Source organism: Pecten maximus, chromosome 3, assembly GCF_902652985.1.
Source record: "Pecten maximus chromosome 3, xPecMax1.1, whole genome shotgun sequence".
NCBI lineage: Eukaryota > Metazoa > Mollusca > Bivalvia > Pectinida > Pectinidae > Pecten > Pecten maximus.
In genome coordinates this window covers 11,993,245-12,014,231 of record NC_047017.1, presented here as the reverse complement: position 1 = coordinate 12,014,231, position 20,987 = coordinate 11,993,245, and the positions used below count along the sequence as shown (strand labels likewise).

Genomic DNA, 20,987 nt, shown 5'->3' with positions numbered 1-20,987 from the left:
CCCCCCCCCCCCCCCCCCCCCTTCAAGCTATTGTGGTTGATTTTTTTTTTTTTAACATTTCGTTGTAGGTAATAAAATATTTCATTTTCATACTTCACTAAAGTCATAGCACGAGACTATCTCCACGATCTGCGTTCAGTGGTAAAGCTTGGTACGAACCGTATTTTTTTTTTTTTAAGATTTTCGAAGCTTAGGCGGTTCTAGGAAGAAAACAGATTAGAACTATATAAAACATGAAATCGTTCTGTGTGAAGTTTCCTACTAAAACATATAACCATTTGTTCTCGGTAACTCTTTCATTGATCCATTCATTAAGAAATAAAAGTGAAATTATGTAAAATGAGAAACAGGCCTCCTGCGAGAGGATTTTGTAAGATGGGTGAATTTAGGGCCCCCAACTCTGGCATCTCTCAAACGATACTGAGGGGATGAAAAAAAAGTGGTTCAAAATAATCACAGACCTGGATTTTCGAAACTGTATAATTCTACAGACACTAATGTCTATGGGAAAGAACCCTGGAAATCAAGAAAACATTTTAAACATCACTGCTTAAATTTTCAAATATGGCGTTAAACCGCGTGATTAAGACATGCATGTAACATAGGATATATAGTTTCATTACAGAGACGCGTGGGAGTTTATATCACATACTGGTGACACAACGGTCACTTGGATGACCACAGATGCGGACAACGTGTCCGAACTCGGGACATTATACCATTGAATTGGTTGGAGATAACAGTTTATGGCGCTCACAAGAAGACACTGTTATTGTGTATGTAGTATATAGATGGGAGGGTCACGGCGTCTATATACAGGACTCACTCACAGACTAAAATACCGATTGTAAAACCATTAATTTAATCAAGTAATAAACTGGTTGTTCTCGGACCTGGTCAAGCCAGAGTGTGAGAAACATACGAATTAGCCGTACCCTGGTCCACCAGCATGTCAACCCGAGTTCACCCGGAAGTGACGACCAAGCAGGAGGGGGGCGGGGAACAGGAGGGACAGGTTTGTCATGTATATTACGCCTGGCGTTATAACTTTTCTCTTCATATTTTAACAGTTGAATGTAAAATTTAATTGAACTATGACGATATCATGTCATTGAGTATGACCGACAATGCCCATCACAGACTCGTAGGTGATGTTAGGGACACCATACAGCTGTTTCGTCCTTCTAAGACTCGTAGGTGATGTTAGGGACACCATACAAATGTTTTGTCCATCTAAGATTCGTAAGTGATGTTAGGGACACCTTGCAGCTGTTTTGTCTTCTAAAACTCGTAAGTGATGTTAGGGACACCATACAGCTGTTTTGTCTTCAAAGACTCGTAAGTGATGTTAGGGACAACATACAACTGTTTTGTCTTCAAAGACTCGTAAGTAATGTTAGGGACAACATGCAACGGTTTTGTCTTCTAAAACTCGTAAGTGATGTTAGGGACACCATACAGCTGTTTTGTTCTTCTTAAACAAAACTCGTAAGTGATGTTAGGGACAACATGCAACGGTTTTGTCTTCTAAGACTCGTCAGTGATGTTAGGGACACCATACAACTGTTTTGTCTTCAAAGACTCGTAAGTGATGTTAGGGACGCCATGCAACTGTTTTGTCCTTCTAAGAATCGTATGTGATGTTAGGGACACCATACAACTGTTTTGTCCTTCTAAAATTCGTAAGTGATGTTAGAGAGACCATACAGCTGTTTTGTCCTTCTAAGACTCGTAAGTGATGTTTAGGACACCATACAGCTGTTTTGTCTTCTAAGACTCGTAAGTGATGTTAGGGACGCCATACAACTGTTTTGTCCTTCTAAAACAAAACTCTAAGTGATGTTAGGGACAACATACAACTGTTTTGTCTTCTAAGACTCGGAAGAAATGTTAGGGACATCATACAGCTGTTTTGTCCTTCTTAAACTCGGAAGTGATGTTAGGGACACCATACAACTGTTTTGTCCTTCTAAAACTCGGAAGTAATGTTAGGGACACCATACATCTGTTTTGTCCTTCTTAAACTCTTAAGTGATGTTAGGGACATCATACAGCTGTTTTGTCCTTCTAAGACTCGGAAGTAATGTTAGGGACACCATACAGCTGTTTTGTCCTTCTATAACTCGTAAGTGATGTTAGGGACACCATACAGCTGTTTTGTCCTTCTAAGACTCGTAAGTAATGTTAGTGACATCATACAGCTGTTTTGTCCTTCTAAGACTCATAAGTGATGTAAGGGACATCATACAGCTGTTTTGTCCTTCTTAAACTCGTAAGTGATGTTAGAGACACCATACGGCTGTTTTGTCCTTCTAAGACTCATAAGTGATGTAAGGGACATCATACAGCTGTGTTGTCCTTCTTAAGCTCGTAAGTGATGTTAGGGACACCATACAGCTGTTTTGTCCTTCTTAAACTCGGAAGTAATGTTAGGGACATCATACTGTGGTGAACCACTGTTGTGTGTTATGTTACCTGTCGTTCCGGACTGTCCGTCTTCCACTTTGTTTATTAGTCTCGACGTCAGGTAGACGTTTGTAAGTAATATACACCTAGGAGGTTTAGAAGCGTTCTAAAGATCCTGATTTTATAATAGGTGGCGCTAGTTTCCCTTTCGCGAGAGTATAAAAGGCGGCGGTCGAAACTAGATAGTGTTCACTTCTTCGTCTGACACGAACGAGATAAGGCCGGACAAAAGGTAATAGTAAAGATATAGACGTGCCTGAACAAGGCTTCCCTATATCAAAGTACTGTAGTGTGTATTTAATAACTTACGGTAGAGTACGGAGGCAGATGTGCCTGAGTAAGGCTTCCCTTCTCCGTGGGGACTCTAGTTAGTCTATGTGATCGGTACATCACATACGTTGTAAGTGTATTAATATCAATAGTCTTGGGTCTGCTCGTGGTTTATACGAAAGTGTCTGAGAGCCCCGAGTGTTGTACTGTACGTACATGTCTAACGTTAAATATATGCTAGGGAGTGCTCAGTAAGAAGTGAGTACTCAGTGAGTGCTCGGTAGAAGTGAGTGCTCGGTAGCAGTGAGTACTCAGTGAAGTGAGCGCTCGGTAAAAGTGAGCACTCAGTCAAAGTGAGTGCTCACTCGGTCAATGAGTGTTGAAACTCTCTTACCCTCATATATATAGTAATCATAGTTGTATAATGTGATATTGCCCTTAATAAACCCCAGATAGGGAAGATTCATTTTGGTCAGGGAGCACTCATTATTTCATGTAGAATATCATTCTGTTCTGTTAATATAAATAGCTCTGTGTTTAGGTATATTTGTATTTATACTGTAGGATTACTCAGAGGAACTGAGCAATCATTGTGTTATATTTCAACTGTATAGCTAGTTGGTACTTGATGTATATTACATAAACACAGCCAGGTCAGCTGTATATTTCTGTATATATTTGCACTGAGGACTCGAGTAAAACTAATTATATGTTAGACAATATGGATCATCAGTAGTGACTGATACGGACCCTGTAAACGTCACAATACAGCTGTTTCGTCCTTCTAGGACTCGTTAGTGATGTTAGGGACATCACACAGCTGTTTCGTCCTTCTATGACTCGTCAGTGATGTAAGGGACACCATACAGCTGTTTCGTCCTTTTAAAACTACATGTAGGAAGTGATGTTAGGGACACCATACACCTGTTTCGTCCTTCAAAGACCCGTAAGTGATGCTTAGGGTATGAAGTATTGATGACAGGAAGCGACCAAAAACAAAACTCGAAATGAAATGATAAAATTTTGAATGGGAGATGTAAAAAATGCCATAACTAATTAAATGATCATTTTCAATTCTACCATGTTTGCTATGCAACGCCACTTTTGATTGGTTTAAAACCATACGCTCGTGCCAATAATACACGCTCGTGAGTCATGGCTGTTACAAAGTTATATATCTAGTATTCACACAATATTAATATCACAGGGGCTTGGCACGATTTTCCAAATGATAGTCTATATATATATGTATATAGTATACATATATATATGGACTATCATTTGGAAAATCGTGCCAAGCCCCTGTGATTAATATATTATTACGGTTACTTTAGCCGAGTGGGCTAATGGGTTGGTCTCTCGGTAAATTTTTATCACGACGCGAGTTCGAATCCTACGAAGGCCGTTTTTTTCATAATTTTTTTTTAATTTTCAAAATCAATGCCATATGATGAATATTCTTGACCGTAGTACTGTAGTGCCTGTAAAGAAATGTATATTTTATCAACAAATAATGCAATACTCAAGAAATAAATTACAAGGTTTTCCCGGGGTTTCTTACCGTTTTTCTATTAGAAAGAGGTAGATCTCAGAACAAAACAGTACATGGTAGAATAGAAATAATCAACTTTGACTCGTGTATTGTTGCAGGATATACAACTAGGACTCGGATATTTTGCAATTTTAATCAATAACTCAGGCCTGCGGCCTTCGTTATTAATTTAATTGCAAAATATCCTCGTCCTCAATGTATATCCTGCAACAATACACGAATCATCGTTAATTATTTCTTAATTAATTTTATTATTTTGAACATTTCATTTCAAAATAACATCACTTATATAAGTTTATTCTGAACTGTATCACTATTGGAATGAATTAAAACGTCACGTACTGCCGTGCAGATTTACCCTCGGGGATTTAGATTAACATTGAACTTAAATCAAGGTCATATGCATGTCGTTTGAAAAGGCAGAAATTGATTATGTAATCATTGTAAACTGTGAGATCGACATATTTTGTAATCTCGGGAAGATCAATAATTTACCTCATAAAATCAATAAATTCTATATTAGGTACAAAACGTCATCTCTTCTTTATCAAAACATTTAGATGTATTTGTCAATAAAAAGTTCATAATGAACACGACACATGAGCCAGCCATAATATTACCAATGCTGCAAAGTAATAGTTTTCTATACAATCTGCCGCTCGAACACAGCCATCTTGGATGCCATAGTGATATTTACCAGAACAATCACTTTGTAACAATCAATGATCTATAGAATTGTTGTCAACTGTAACATCAGGTTTCACTTGAGGATAATTCTCAGCGTGTGTAAACACACTCGCAGCTTGATTGACAGATTTCTGTTTGGTGTGTGATAATATGATAGTGTGGTATCCTATTATCACGTGTCATGAATGAATCCCTTCCTTAAACGATCGTCATGACAACCACTTGCATTGGTAATTCCATCCATAGTATGTGGTGATAGCCATTTTTGTCGTTTCTCTCTCTCTCTCTCTCTCTCTCTCTCTCTCTCTCTCTCTCTCTCTCTCTCTCTCTCTCTCTCTCTCTCTCTCTCTCTCTCTCTCTCTCTCTTTACACTTTTGTTTAAAATTGTATGAAAGTTTAAAAGAATGTATGCAGTTTGAAATTTGTATAAATTTTCCTGAGCCGAGGGACCTTCGATATACAACACTGGAGTAGATGAGACCGGGGCTAGTCCGGTCCCTTTTTAGAAAAGTCGCAGTGCGCCACGAAAGGACAAGTTTGGCCACCATCCGGGGTATGTTTGGCCCAAAGAAATGTTATTCAGCAATACATTATTTCGCGGTGTTCGTCGGTATTCTGTGTATTGAAAAACAAACTAAAAATTACAATTCTTCAAATCCTGATTTGTTTTATATTTAGTTTAAGCTACAGCTATACACGTGTATGGGCGCGTGTTTGTATGACTTAGCTAAAAACATATTATTTTTCGGAACAAATCATCTTTCTAAATAGGCAGGTATGGAGTTCTGAACTAGGAATATGCTAACTTCACCTAAATTTTATGGCGGGTGTTTTAGTGACCTAGATTTTATGGCGGGTGTTGTCGTTATATTTTGCCCTCATTTGATCTATCTTAATCTGAATTATGGTTTAGTTATTATGTCGGTACCCTTACCGTCACTGTGATCAGTAAAGTAAAATAAGATAAAGATATTCGACACCCCACTGTCATCAGTAAAGTAAAATAAGATAAAGATATTCGATACTCCACTGTCATCAGTAAAGTAATATAAGATAAAAATATTCGACACCCCACTGTCATCAGTAAAGTAAAATAAGATAAAAATATTCGACACCCCACTGTCGTCAGTAAAGTAAAATAAGATAAAAATATTCGACACCCCACTGTCATCAGTAAAGTAAAATAAGATAAAAATATTCGACACCCCACTGTCGTCAGTAAAGTAAAATAAGATAAAGATATTCGACACCCCACTGTCATCAGTAAAGTAAAATTAGATAAAATTTTCGATACCCCACCGTCATCATTAGAGTAAAATAAGATAAAGATATTCGATACCCCACTGTCGTCAGTAAAGTAAAATAAGATAAAGATATTCGATACTCCACTGTCATCAGTAAAGTAAAATAAGATAAAAATATTCGATACCCCACTGTCGTCAGTAAAGTAAAATAAGATAAAAATATTCGATCCTCCACTGTCATCAGTAAAGTAAAATAAGATAAAAATATTCGACACCCCACTGTCGTCAGTAAAGTAAAATAAGATAAAGATATTCGACACCCCACTGTCATCAGTAAAGTAAAATTAGATAAAAATATTCGATACCCCACCGTCATCATTAGAGTAAAATAAGATAAAGATATTCGATACCCCACTGTCGTCAGTAAAGTAAAATAAGATAAAGATATTCGACACCCCACTGTCATCAGTAAAGTAAAATTAGATAAAGATATTCGACACCCCACTGTCATCAGTAAAGTAAAATTAGATAAAGATATTCGATACCCCCACTGTCATCACTAAAGCATTTCACATCGTAACGGTGTCAATTTATTCTGTCGCCCGTTCAGCGTAATATCAAGTCAACACCTAGGTGACTCCCTGACTGACTGCTTCTCATCTTACTTATACATAATATAGATGGTGTTATTTATGATGGTCAGGCGCACCTGACCACTGCCCAGTTTTTATAAAGACCAGCGGTAAACATTTGCTCTCTGTCAATCAATCCTTAACCTTTAAACAAGTAGAATTATAACGCGGTTGACTGAGTCCTCCATTCAATGTGTTGACAGTCCTTGTCGGATTTACCAGTTAATATTCAAAGCATATTTGATTTATTAAGGCAAGTAAAGAAGGGAAGTGAGACTATTTACCTAGACCATCTCAGAATCAATGGACAGCACTTCTCCGAAACATCCCCGCCAATCGTCGTGTGAAGTGTAGTTTAACACGTACTTTGTGTCTTTTCACTGCCTGGACAGGTGACGTAAAACACTACAATCTAATAAGGTTTTCATCAAACTGGACTTTAAAAAATGAAGGTAAGTTGGCATTATAATTAAAACAAACCTAGACATTACTGGAGAGCTATCTTTACAGAGGAGGGAACATATCTGATCTCTATTTTATTGATATCATTTTTATTAACACTTTCTGTTCTAAATCGTACTTACGTTTAATACATTTTACGCGAATTCATAAATTCATAATGGCACATACGCTGTAATTTTACTTCGTTGTAAAATTCAAATGTTTACAACAATTGCGAAACAAGTTATATCAACTTATATTAATCACGCTTGTTGGTCCGTATGGAAACGCGCAAGGGGTCTTACTTTTGAAGGAAAGTAAACCGGAATACCAGGGGAATCATACCTTATCACGTCCGATCGGAGAATCGAACCTCGGCCGCCTAGGTGACTGAATAGAAAGAGCAAGTGACAGAGAAAGAAAAGTGCCATCGAAGGAAAGAATAGGCTGAAAGGACAAATACATCCCGTACATAAAGAGGTTATCCGAAATCACCCAGGGGATATACCACAGCCATGTCGTTGATGTGTGTGTGAGGAGGGGATTAGGGGTTTGGGGGTGGGTGGGTGTTGTTTTTGTGGGAGGGGGTTTGGGTGTGATGTTTTGTGTGTGTGTGACGGTGTCTCTATGTAGGGGTGTATGTGTGTATGCGGTGTGTGTGTGTGTGTGGGGGGGGGGGGATTGTGATGTTTGTGTGGTGGGAGGGGGTGTGGGTGTAATGTTTGTGTGGGGGTTGGGTATGATGTGTGTGTGAGTGGGGAAGGAGAGGGGGATGTTTGTGTGGGTATGTGTGATGGTGTCTCTGTGCTGGGGTGTATGTTTGTTGTTGTTGTTGTTTGTTTTGTTTTGTTTTGTTTTTTTTTTGGGGGGGGGGGGGGGGGATATGAGTGTGATGTGTGTGTGTGTGAGTAGGGTGTGTGTGATGTTTTTGTGAGGGGAGGGGATTTGAGTGTGATGTGTGTGTGTGGTGTGGTGGGGGGGGGGGGGGGGGGGGTTGATATGTGTGTGTGTGAGTAGGGTGTGTGTGATGTTTTTGTGAGGGGAGGGGATTTGAGTGTGATGTGTGTGTGGGGTTGTGTTTGATATGTGTGTGAGTGGGGAAGGATGGAGACTCTCACACACTTGTAGCCATGTTTTTGATGATTCGTAACCAAAACACCTCACACTTCAACACTTTAAGTAAGTTCATTATGCATCGTCTTCGTGGCCATTTCTCAGATTAAATGGCAAAGTGAAGTCACCAAAAGCCCTTTACATACATCTTAACCAATCTTAAGATGTTCCACAACACTAGTTCCATAGGTTTATGGAATATATAACTGGAATATTAGTTTTAAGATTACGACGGTATTGTAAACGTGTAAACAGGAATCCCGCCAGCAGTTGTTGACCTTTTGTAGGAGTTATTTGTATGACGGACTTGTTGATGTGATGTACACAATTGATCACTCCGTATGATAATGCTTGTGTCGTAATTACCTACGTGAAAGTGATGTTTGTATTGTGACGTCGTCAGGACTATAGTATTGGAATTTTCAGTAGTAACCACTAGTAAAATGACAGTTTCTCATCACCAAACCCTTTTTATTTGGCTGGTACACTTGCCTGACCCGCGGCAGATTAAGCAGCTCTCTTACATATGACTACGAAATGCTGCTTTTTTCGAAATCCCGATTAGAGCTCAAAATGTTCCACACGACATCGGATGACAATATGGTTAACAGCACTCACAGTTTCATTGGTGTCTGTACCCCATTCCCGGGTACTATGTAGGATAAAAAGAGTCGACCATCAGGTATTGAGGGTAGAGTGAGGAACCTGCCAATCACACCTTTGTAGAGGAATCGGTTGATGGTAATACGTAGTAAAATCATGTATTTCAAACAAATGTTGTAATGAAATAAATTTGAAAAATAACGTTTTATTTAAGGATTGAATCTTGATTTGGTCGATTTCATGGGGTCATGAATTGAGTTGCTCTTGAGACAAATTTAATGAACTGCGAAAGCAGTTCATGTTGAATTTGTCTAAAGAGCAACTCAATTCATGACCCCATGAAATCGACCAAATCAAGATTCAGTCCTTATATTTCAATAGTTTTTTTTTTCGAATAAAAAAGTCGGTCTTGATATTAATGTCTCGAAGCATGTGCAAGTCCAAATGCGGAAAAGCCCGAGGAGTTCCGGATTGTGCATTTCTAGACGGTCGAGTAAAATAGTCCGCAATTTTAGGATTAAAAACAGCATTGTTTTGTCAAAATAGACGTATTTAGCATATCTGGTCTTTCATAAAATGCAAGAATACAATATGAATTTGATAATTTTAATAATTATTCAATGTTTATAACAACAATGTAGAAAAACTGAGATCGTTCCGCGGAAGGATTTTAATCATGTATTCATACGCATTGATCAGTGTTAATCTGGTCAAATTCATGAGCAAATGAAACAGATTAAGTTTGGTAGTTTCATCGAGTTCAACTTGAGTAGAAATTGAAATATAATTATATAAAGATGTATTTTCACTTTGTTTTAGGGCAAGGTAATCGGCGGTTTTGACAATAAGGCGTTCTCAGATTTGGACAGGGACGAGTTGAAAAAGGTAGGACATCGGGCCTCTATTAGATAAGAAAAATTAACAAGAATATTAACATTTTTCTTCTTAGTTTCTCTTGTCATTAAAATTAATTTCAATAGGTCAAATTAAAACAAGTGATATGCTTTAAATACGCTTTGACAAAACTTCAGACTCGAAAAGGAAATTGAGATTCCATAACTAAAGTAAAGATAACATGTTTCATTCAACATGGAGGCGAAGCTATGAGCATGGAAGAGCCAATGTTCTGTAGTCGTTGTAGACAGTGAAGTATACGGAAAGATGACATATATAGGCTGTCATAGGAATGTTTTAACTATTGTGAAGATTATTTGATAAATCATAGAAACAGAATGCAAAAGATGACAAATATAAAGACAATGACTCAGAAGCTCTGCTTTAATGAAAATTACAGTTCGATTATGATAATCTATCAAGACGCTTGTCAAGCACAATCCATAGAATTCACTTCTTTGTATTCTAAGTTATGTTTTTTAATGACATAATTATTTTATTCAGAGTTCCGTTAAGAAAGGAGGAAAGGAGGACAGAGATTTAAACTGTGGATACGGGCCACTAACGTAAGTATAACCTTATTGGGTCGAGTTGGGTAAACAGGTTTGGGTCGAGTTGGGTAAACAGGTATGTATGTATGCTAAATGTGATTATGGCTGATGAATGTCAGTCATGTCGTAAATATGGAATTGTGTATTAAGGGGTAATGCATGAAGTCTATTAATCAGATAAATTATTATATATTTCCTTTGCCATAATCTGCAAACATATTTTTATCACTATATATCAGGTGAATGTGTTTGACAAATCTGAATAAAATTATAAGTTACAAAAACAAAAACAAAACAACAACAACAAACAAAAACCATAAGAATGCTTCAGTAGAGTCCAGGAGACAACCCCTTGTTGACGTGAGAACAAAGATTGTTCTAGATTGAGTAAGTAATACACAATAATAAAGTGAGTTCAGTAAAAATGATTGAGTAAAGTGTGTAAAAAGAGAGTTAGTTGAGGATATATTTCACTTCCGGTTTCTTTCACTGATGTTTGCATCATATTGATGTTAGTATCATTCAGTAATATAGTGGAATTGTATTACGCTGATGTAAGCATTAATTCGGTAAGTTTTTTTCCAGATGTTTCCAATGTTTCAACAAGATCCAGTTTTATGTTCTGTGGCTATGCCTGATTGGGTTCGTAGAGGGCGCTGCTGTCAATGGCGTCGTGAACATTGTCTTGACAACACTGGAAAAACGCTACAACCTGTCCAGCTCACAGTCTGCCTTAATCGTCAGCTCTACAGACATTGGCGCTATCATCTTCGTCTTATTCGTTAGCTACTTCGGGTCAAAAGGTCACCGTCCTCGCTGGCTGGGTGGAGGGACAATGGTGATGATGCTGGGATCATTGGTATTTCTCGTCCCACATATTTTCTCGGACACATACGACGTTTCTACTATAGGTATTTACTATAACAAAAAATACACTCAAATCGTCGGTTAATGATACCGACTGCTGCTTTAAAGATAACCCAGTATTGGCAATGATCGAGACATAAATACAAAGCCTCTGTCATTACACGTGTTATCATTCCAATATAATTCAAAACCCAGAATCACCGTGAAAGTATCACGACCTCAGTCATTCGTATTATCCAATAGGTGTGTAGGTTAACAGTCAAACATATACATCATTAGTAAGTCTAACTACAGTTAATGTAACAAAAACAAAAACATATTATATGTGAAAAGTTAGGAAAGATTAGATATACATATTGTTTTCAAAATATTGAAACTTTGATCGATTATTTCTATCTGTTATTTTTAACAAGTTTTTTTTATTCTGAACTCTCTAGACGCGGGCGGAAACGGCACAAATATCTGTGACCCCAATAACCCCGATCCATGCGCAGAACAGACTTCCGGTGAAACATCTGTCTTCCTGTACGTGTTCATGTTAGCACAGTTTGTACATGGTGTTGGGTTTACTCCATTCTTCACTCTCGGGACAGCTTATGTGGACGACAACGCCAAAACGGAGTCAACTGCAATATACCTGGGTACGAATGCTTTTGTCTAACGGAAAAAAACAACTACAGTTGTAGTTACCCTCTTTATCCCAAACATAGTACATACAGAGTTCGGCGACTGTTCTCGTAGTCATTAGTGCCTTTGTGTTCATCTGTTAAAAAGATACAAATTTCTCTTGCTTGCCAGCCTTTAAAGTACCTTCTTGGAACAGGAATTGTTTCGAACTGCTTGACACGATGATGACAAAATTAACAACACATTAGACATTCTACAGATATCATTAGCTTCTTTTAACAGGACATTGATATCCTCAGAAACTTTGCCTGGTGACGACATTTCTAACTTTCTTCTGTGGAATTGTAAAATGCAGATCAAACGTCCTGGTGATTCCTGGTCTGGTCACGTAATCGAAACTAAAGTTTGAATACCAACAGACCTACAGTTTGTGTGTTGTATACGTTTTGTAGAATGTAACATAGGCGTCTGCTTCTGGTTAGTTTTAATAGGAAAACAATTCCACTACTCCTACTATATCAACAAGGTGTAACACTTGAAAATCTACGATGCATCGACTGTGGAACGGAAGTAGACTTGATTGGTCGACAATTATACTAAATATTGTTAATAGAGCTGTTGACGAATAGATTGCAGCCCTCGCATACCGCTCTAAAATATACAAACTACTTCCGTTCCACAGTCGATGCATCGTCGGCTATAACGATCGCTTCTGATCCATCCTCTTATCTTAAATCATTGTCACACGACAAAAGAATAATATGCATTGGTATTTAAGGATTCAAAACCAAGGTACATTACTGAAGTTTATGTACATTTGATATTTTGATAGAATTGAACTGAAATTCAAGTGAATCGAAGCTCACCCCCACTTCCGGTTACACCTTGTTGATATAGTAGGAGTAGGGACTATTTTTCTATTAATATTGTAGTTACGTTGCGTTAGGTTATGACGCGGTGGTATTATTTTTTAGCATAATAGTGTTTGTCAGTTGATACTTACGATGTAGGTGTACATTGAATAGCCAACAACGTCACGATAAATACCTCTAGTTTGTTGTCTTCATAGGATTACATCTACCAGCAGTTATTTACGTTATTAACAATTAAATTATGGGAATAACGACTTCAAAGAATAACGTATTTCAAAAAATAAATATATCGCCTACTACAGATTTGTATCCAAAGTCTCAATCATAAAAATGATAGTAGTGACTTCAGCCACGTGGATGATATAATACAGACACTTGACGCTTTGTCGCCGGGTGATTTTGCTTTATTTCATAAAAAAACAAATGTTGCCATCAAAACATGGCCTGGAATAATACGATCAGACAATTGAAACACGATATCATATGATAATATAGGATAATCTAACAGTTTCAATTGTTTGATATCACTATCTAAGGTCTGATATACGCGATCACTGCCCTGGGTGTGGCTGCGGGGTTCATTGGCGGGGGTCAGTTCCTTAACCTGTGGATAGACTTTGACCGGGTCGACAAAACGTGAGTATATATCCCCATTGATGTGCCTATACAGTGCACTTAATACATCTGTAATGTCAAAATTCATTAAGGGGTTTGATGTCAATTTCCTGATATTCTTTTAATTTTCCTAATTCAAATGATAACCGAAATTCTCACAAAACTCGCTTTGCCATCCATAATTTTTTCTATCAAGGACAACTCGGACCAGAGAATTAATATTATGTCTGTATGACTGTTAAGAATAAATGGTTTCCATTTACTACCATTTTCAGTAAGCAACGGTAAAATTGTAATTCGTATTAATAGCTACTATGACTTAAGGATCATGAATGGATTCTATTTAGAGATAAATACAATTTTACTTACCTACCAATTAGAGTGTATGAAGGCCTCACTCCTATGGACTCTATATGGATTGGTGCATGGTGGGTCGGATTCATCGTCACTGCGGTCCTCTTCTTCCTGTTTGCGATTCCGGTCTTTGGGTACCCTATCAATCTTCCCGGTAAGTGTGTGATATTTCACCTTATCAGCTATCAGTATCAAGAAGACGCTAACTCTTCCGGAACAACTGGTCTTAATCTCCATGTACTTTTTCAGGATTCTCTGTGTAAATCTATATAAGTTGAAACAACAAAATGTTCTCGTCAAAATATGACCTACACGTATAACAAAACGGTCTGAGAACTGAAACACGATATCATATGATAATATAATCTAACACTACTAATTGTTTAAGATTATTATTTAAGTCTGATCACTGTCCTGGGTGCGCCCTGGAGTTCTTTTGCGGCAATCATTTTATTTTTTTTTATTTTTCAAGAGTTTTTATGCTTTACATCTTTGTTATATTTTACCTTGCTTAAAGCCCCAATATGGACTAGGCAACTTTCATTGAAAACTCGAGAAGTATATAGATTATGTAGATACATAATTGTTTATCTAACGATACTAGACATGGCATGTATGCTGAACTGCACTAATGTATAATCTTAGAGTAACACATTTCCTCTCACGTAACGAACCACCTACTGTACAATGTGTTGCATCTACTTACATGCCAGAACTCACTTTTGCCATTTCTGCGTCCGATCCCATCATCAGTAACACTTTTATCATCTTACCTCTCTCTGCCTCCGTCCCTTTTCTAATTCTGGATTGCCCACAAATTGTTTCCAGTCCCCTTTTTCTCTTACTCTGCCATGACTTTGACCCACCACGAGGTTTGTTTATGCCGATTGGTCACGTGTTTTTTCTAGGTGGCCTTCAGATTTTTATTTGGACCCACTTCGATTAATTTTCATTTTTTTCGATGTTCACACAAAGTAGTTCTAAATGGATATCACTCAGCTGACGTAAGTTTTAGTGATAACTTTGCATAATTATCTGGATTTTGATTAACCTGGTGTTCATAAGGTGACAACATCCACGATCAGATCAGAATCAGAAGTCCGATGTCTTTAGGCTCCTATGTTGCATTGATTGCATTACTATATACAATCCACATTGTAATATATATCAAAATGGTGACCACCCAAAATTACGTTTAGCGTATTCATGGAACAAATACATTACAGAGCCTGAATCTACGACACCAGCTCAAAAATTACGCTGAAGTAGAAGATGTGAATGCAAGTATTTTACAGTTAATCTCATTAAGAGAGTCCAGCTTACAAACATACAGCGATCGTTTGAGAAAACTTCAACAATACTTAGCCATTATCTTTACTGTCTCCTTACAGGAACCGAACACATCCGAGAGGCAAGGTTAACAGAGAAAGATCGAGCGCGGATAGAGGCGGCAAAGAATGACCACAGGTCAATGTGGCAAAAGGTCAAAGACTTTCCGAAAGCCATATTTGTCCTAGTAAGTAACATAAATGCGTTTATCACAACAATATGAACTTTCTCAAAAATGGGATTGTCGAGACCAAAAAATCACAAATGATAACTTACAACCAAATCAATATGTGAAACTCTCTTGTTTTAATTAAGCTCATAAAAACAGCATATTCTTCTGGAACATATTGTTTTAATCAACTTGTTCTTCAGTGTTCTTAAAGTGTATCGTTATTTTGTCCATAAGTTGTTCTCGATTTACTGATAAAGAGATGACGTTTCGTTGGCGTTACAGTATTCCTGGTTTTCACATATCTATTAGCACTTCAGGGCCTAAATTTCACCGACGAATCCGAGGAGGCTAAAACAGCTGTATGATGCAATTTAATTCATTGCTCTACTGTTGATGATATCCTGTGTTTGTTACATCCTTTGTCAATCGATTTCTACATCTTAAACTATTCACTTGTCATTGCATGTGTCTTAATAACTGTATTTCTTATAGCTCAAGAACCCAAGCTACATTTGCATGGTCTTGGGAGCATGTGCAGAAACGTTGATCATTGGAGGATTGTCAGCCTTCGCTCCGAAAATTTTGGAGGAGAAATTTGACATAAGTCCTGCTGAAGCTGGTCTTATTATGGGTAAGTCTACCAAACGATTTCACAACGTTTTGTATGTAGTACATGTAGTTTAAGTAAATTAGGATATAAATGTTGAGAAATATCAAGTACAGAAACGCCGTATTAATAATGCACTAAATCGACGATGAAAACCTAAGAAATATTAAGTATATTATGTACGCATTATGTATATTGATATCTGAAGTACTGAAATTTGATGCTTCAATGAAACGTAAGACCAGAATGAATTTTATATAATTATCATTTTACGCCGAAGAGTTAAACAGGATCAAAGTTCAGTAGAATATATACTTTTTGGTGGTACTGTGAACATTATCAACATGACAACTTCTTTACAGGAGCCGTGACTATTGGAGGAGGAGCAGGAGGGATGATACTTGGTGGTATTCTTATCAAATGTTTTAAGCTGGAGGCCAAAGGCATGTTACGATTGTGTGTGTTGTTATCCGTACTGGCTATAGCGGTTGGAGGGGGACTTTTTATCAACTGTCCTGAATTCCAATTTGCAGGACTGAACCAACCATATCACTCTGGAGGGTAAGTGTATATCTGGACATTGTTCTGGAAGGACTTTACCGACCTGGAACACCATCTTATTCTTTGTTTTCGTCTGATGTCTATTTCCTAATTGCATCTTCCTCTGTTTTCGTCTGATGTCTATTCCCTAATTGGATCTTCCTCTGTTTTCGTCTGATGTCTATATCCTAATTGTATTTTCCTCTGTTTTCGTCTGATGTCTATATCCTAGCTGTATTTTCCTCTGTTTTCGTCTGATGTCTATATCCTAGCTGTATTTTCCTCTGTTTTCGTCTGATGTCTATATCCTAGCTGTATCTTCCTCTGTTTTCGTCTGATGTCTATATCCTAGCTGTATCTTCCTCTGTTTTCGTCTGATGTCTATATCCTAGCTGTATTTTCCTCTGTTTTCGTCTGATGTCTATATCCTAGCTGTATTTTCCTCTGTTTTCGTCTGATGTCTATATCCTAGCTGTATTTTCCTCTGTTTTCGTCTGATGTCTATATCCTAGCTGTATTTTCCTCTGTTTTCGTCTGATGTCTATATCCTAGCTGTATTTTCCTCTGTTCTCAGCTGATGTCTATTTTCTAGTTACATCTTCCTCCGTTTTTGGCTGATGTCTTTACGGCTGGTGTCTATTTTCTAGTTTTATCTTCCTCCGTTTTTGGCTGATGTCTTTACGGCTAATGTCTGTTTCCTTTCCTTATTCTAAATTCGGACTTTGTCATTGTTCACTTTACCAACGTAAAAGTAGATTGGTGTATATTTTGTTTTCATAACATAGAATCATACAAACAATGTATAGTTTGTGATTAACAGGTAATCATCATGACCTAGTTGTTTTAAAGTGACCTAATGAGACTGATTCATCTGACCATCATCAATTGTTTGTCATACTGACGACTTTTTCTTCTTCGTCAGGACTGTAAACCCGACAGACATCCTAGCTGCGTCGTGTAACGCTAACTGTGGATGTCGGAAGTACTCCTATGAGCCGATCTGCGGGGCGGACGGAGTGACGTACTTCTCTCCCTGTCACGCTGGCTGTAACAACAACTACACTACCGACGGGGCCATGAAGGTTGGTACATCATGACGTAACACAGACACCATTACGTTTCTTCTTCAAGTTTGATTGTAATACAACACAGCATAATCTACGACAGAGGTACGCCGTAATACTCTAGGGAAGATCCTTACCCAGGACATGAGGTTCATCTATACCCCGAAACTGTCATGTAAATGATACATTTTAAAGCAATCAATCGCATGTAAAGATCATTTCAAATGCTAGTTTTCAGATTAACTTACGTCTAATTTGAAAAAAAAACAACATTTTTTTTTAATTATTTCTACTTTCAATACTTTCAATTTAATTGAAGTCTCATCGTTTTGGCCGGAATGCAAACATGCCATATACTGTAGCTCATATTGATATCACCTACAGTATCTGGGAATCGAAGAACGTTTTTAGAAAGGATATATTTCATTAATTCATATAATGTAAAGTGAAAAGACATAAAGGCGTTCATTGTGAAACCACGTTTCCATCCATAACTTTTTTGAATTTGCAGAAATTTGCTTTTTGTGAGTGTATCAGTGATAGTCTAAACTCCACCGGTTTGACCCTTGACCCCTCTGCTCAGTCCGGTGAGTGCGGACAGACATGTGACCTGATGTACGCCTTTATAATCCTTCTCTTGGTTGGTATGCTGTTGACACTTACCACAGTCACCCCAGCCTCAATAGCCATTTTGAGGTAAGAAACTAATAAAACGGTAGCGTTTCTTAAAATATATCAGGGTGAATACGAGATGAGTCAATGACACATATTTGAGGCGAGGAGTAACTGTATTATGAGATGAGTCAATACCACATATTTGAGGTGAGGAGTAACTGTATTACGAGATGAGTCAATGACACATATTTGAGATGAGGAGTTACTGTATTATGAGATGAGTCAATGCCACTTATTTGAGGCGAGGAGTAACTGTATTATGAGATGAGTCAATAACTAGTCGATATGGCTCGGTTAACAACGCACTCGTTCTCCGCTTCTGTTAAAGTTGTGACATGAACTGAATTTGACTTGGATTTGTATGGTGGGTATCTCTGATGAAACCAAAGACGCTTGCTCTTCCGGCATACCTGGTCCTATTCTACTTGTACGTTTTAAATGGTAAATCTACATATTGTTCACATTTCCTCCATCGTTTTTTTCATTGTATATAGAAATTATTTGTAACTACTTGTTGAAATTTTTGTCAGAAGCTCGAGATAAACTATATATATTGTTGGATCAATATTTTTTTGTCAGGCCTAATTACCCTGGATAGCCGTAACCTGCATGTCACATCGAGATTCCTAAAACCTGTGACACCTGTTCAGAAAACGACACATTTTTTTTGATAGTTTAGAACGATATCGACGTCCCTTCACATCATTCAGTAGTAGTCGAATTCTCATTATGAGAAATGTCGTAATTTTTCACTACTATATATTGTAGATGCGTACCGGATGAACACAGAGCGTTGGGTTTGGGACTACAGTGGGTGGCCCTACGTTTGTTGGGTATGTTTGTTTTTGAGTAAGATATATTCACGTAGGTTTAAATCTAATATATCACGCATATTATGTGTCATGATGAAAGTGTAGCAGTTTAGAAATAAAAGAAAATTCGTAACATCTGTAAAAACAATAAGGACATAATTTTACATTTGTTACTAGTGCAACAAACTTTATACCTCGTGGAGGAAATCTTTGACGGCTAGAATCAAAGAACATTTTATTCATACGACCTTTCCTGTTTCAATTAGGTACAATACCAGGGCCGGTATTAACCGGATATGTGATAGATTCGTCATGCGCACTTTGGCAGGACCGTTGTGGTACCGAAGGCTCCTGTTATGTGTATGACAGGTACGAGATGGGGTGGCGGCTATTTCTGTGGTGGATTGCTGTCAAACTGTTTAGTGCCATCGCCTTCTTCCTCGCCAGCGTCTTGTATAAGTACAAAAATAACGACACCGAAAAAGAATTGAAGGCAGAATATAACAATGGCTATCAGTCAAGTGCTGAGGAGAAAATTACGACCAATGGCGTGAGGCAGGACATACGTAACGCGACAGACAACGACAGCATAGAAAGTATGGACACTGTAACCCACTTATAATATATGTACTTATATATACGTATACCAACATTGGTCACAGCAGTTACATTTATATGTGTCTTGTAGATGATATAGAGTGACATCACAGCTGGAATAATACATTCTAAGAAATGGCCTTTTGTAGTAAGAAGTACTATCATATGTGGTTGGAATCTTCCTACGATATGTTATATCCTCTACAGTTTGAATTTTCCCGTGATTAGTACTTGTAGTTGGAATGATTCTGTGATAAGTGATACGCTCTGGTTGGAGTTTTCTTGTGATCAGTTATAGTCTGCTTAGTATTATCTTTGTGGTAGGAATATTCCTGTGAAAAGAAATGTTCTCTGTAGTTTAAATATGCCTGTAATAAGAAATACTCTGTGGTTGAAATCAATGCAAGGAAAAGAATAATATAGATCAATAGCCCTGCTTGCAGGATATTGTGAAGGTTTTTTTTTTTTTTATCTTCGGGGCATTTGTCTCGGGCATGCCCTCGGGAAATATGATACATTCGGATAAATCAACCTTCACGATATTCTGCAACCAGGGTCATATATTATTTATTATACTGCAAAATGATAATAAATGACAGAAAAAAAAAGAGTCCGATTAGTAATATCATTTTTATTATAAATCCCTGTAATATGAGTCGATATAATTTCACTATTTATAAGCTACATTTGATTGTATAAAAATTAAAATTAAAAAAAAATGGTAAAACAATTAAGAATCATAGGCGTCATTTGTTAAAGAAATTAGCCGTTCTGTGCATCTATTATCCGAGACATGCATCGCTGTGTTGAAGAAGACGGGACAACATATCACCGGTGAAGACTGGAAAAAATGACATTGAGCTATTGGGGATTGTGTTCTATTCTATCCACCTCTACCACAAAACCGGTGTTTCTCCATACACTAAAGGAAATGTTGACGAATAGATATGGGCACATTCTATATCATTGAAAAGGGAAAATCAATGGTAAAATCGACAAAAATGTAATACATGTGTTGTAAATGTAACGCATAGGATCTTCATTTCCTCACAAAAATATCTATATCGTGGGTTTTGATTGATATAACTTTAAAGTATGTTATACACGAATTTTAACTTTACCTTGAATACTACCAAAACACTGCGAATGTTTGTTTCTTGAAAGCCAAAAAGATTTTTTTCCACAGAGATAGAAATCCAATTGAAAGTCCGCCAACATTTATTGGAACACTATCTGAATCTGAACTAATCACTGCATGTGCACACCTGGAAAGGGCGACCCAAGATGTAAAAAAAAAAAAAAAAATCGTGGAAGTGGCAGGTGAGAGGACTAACCTATTCGTTATTTCGTTTGAATATATCTTGACAATAACGATGAAGACAAAATAACTTCCATAGAAATCG

The 20,987-nt window shown here is 37.4% G+C and overlaps 1 protein-coding gene across 3 annotated transcripts; it reads left to right on the top strand.

Annotated features, from left to right (window-relative positions):
- The first annotated feature begins 923 nt into the window (after positions 1-923).
- On the top strand, positions 924-20,910 carry LOC117323224 (solute carrier organic anion transporter family member 4A1-like). 3 transcript variants are annotated; one of them, XM_033878286.1, is made up of 14 exons: positions 924-1,015; positions 9,828-9,893; positions 10,407-10,468; positions 11,039-11,364; positions 11,758-11,961; positions 13,356-13,455; positions 13,815-13,942; positions 15,180-15,304; positions 15,782-15,920; positions 16,259-16,457; positions 17,359-17,518; positions 18,012-18,196; positions 18,944-19,008; positions 19,254-20,910. In XM_033878286.1, the coding sequence occupies exons 1-14, from the start codon at positions 950-952 to the stop codon at positions 19,607-19,609; spliced, it is 2,181 nt and encodes a 726-aa protein (XP_033734177.1). In that variant the 5' UTR covers positions 924-949; the 3' UTR covers positions 19,610-20,910. The 3 variants fall into 3 exon arrangements, with proteins under 3 accessions (XP_033734177.1, XP_033734178.1, XP_033734179.1); XM_033878287.1 differs by lacking the exon at positions 924-1,015 and adding an exon at positions 6,990-7,303; XM_033878288.1 differs by lacking the exon at positions 924-1,015 and adding an exon at positions 8,704-9,146.
- Positions 20,911-20,987: the final 77 nt, after the last annotated feature.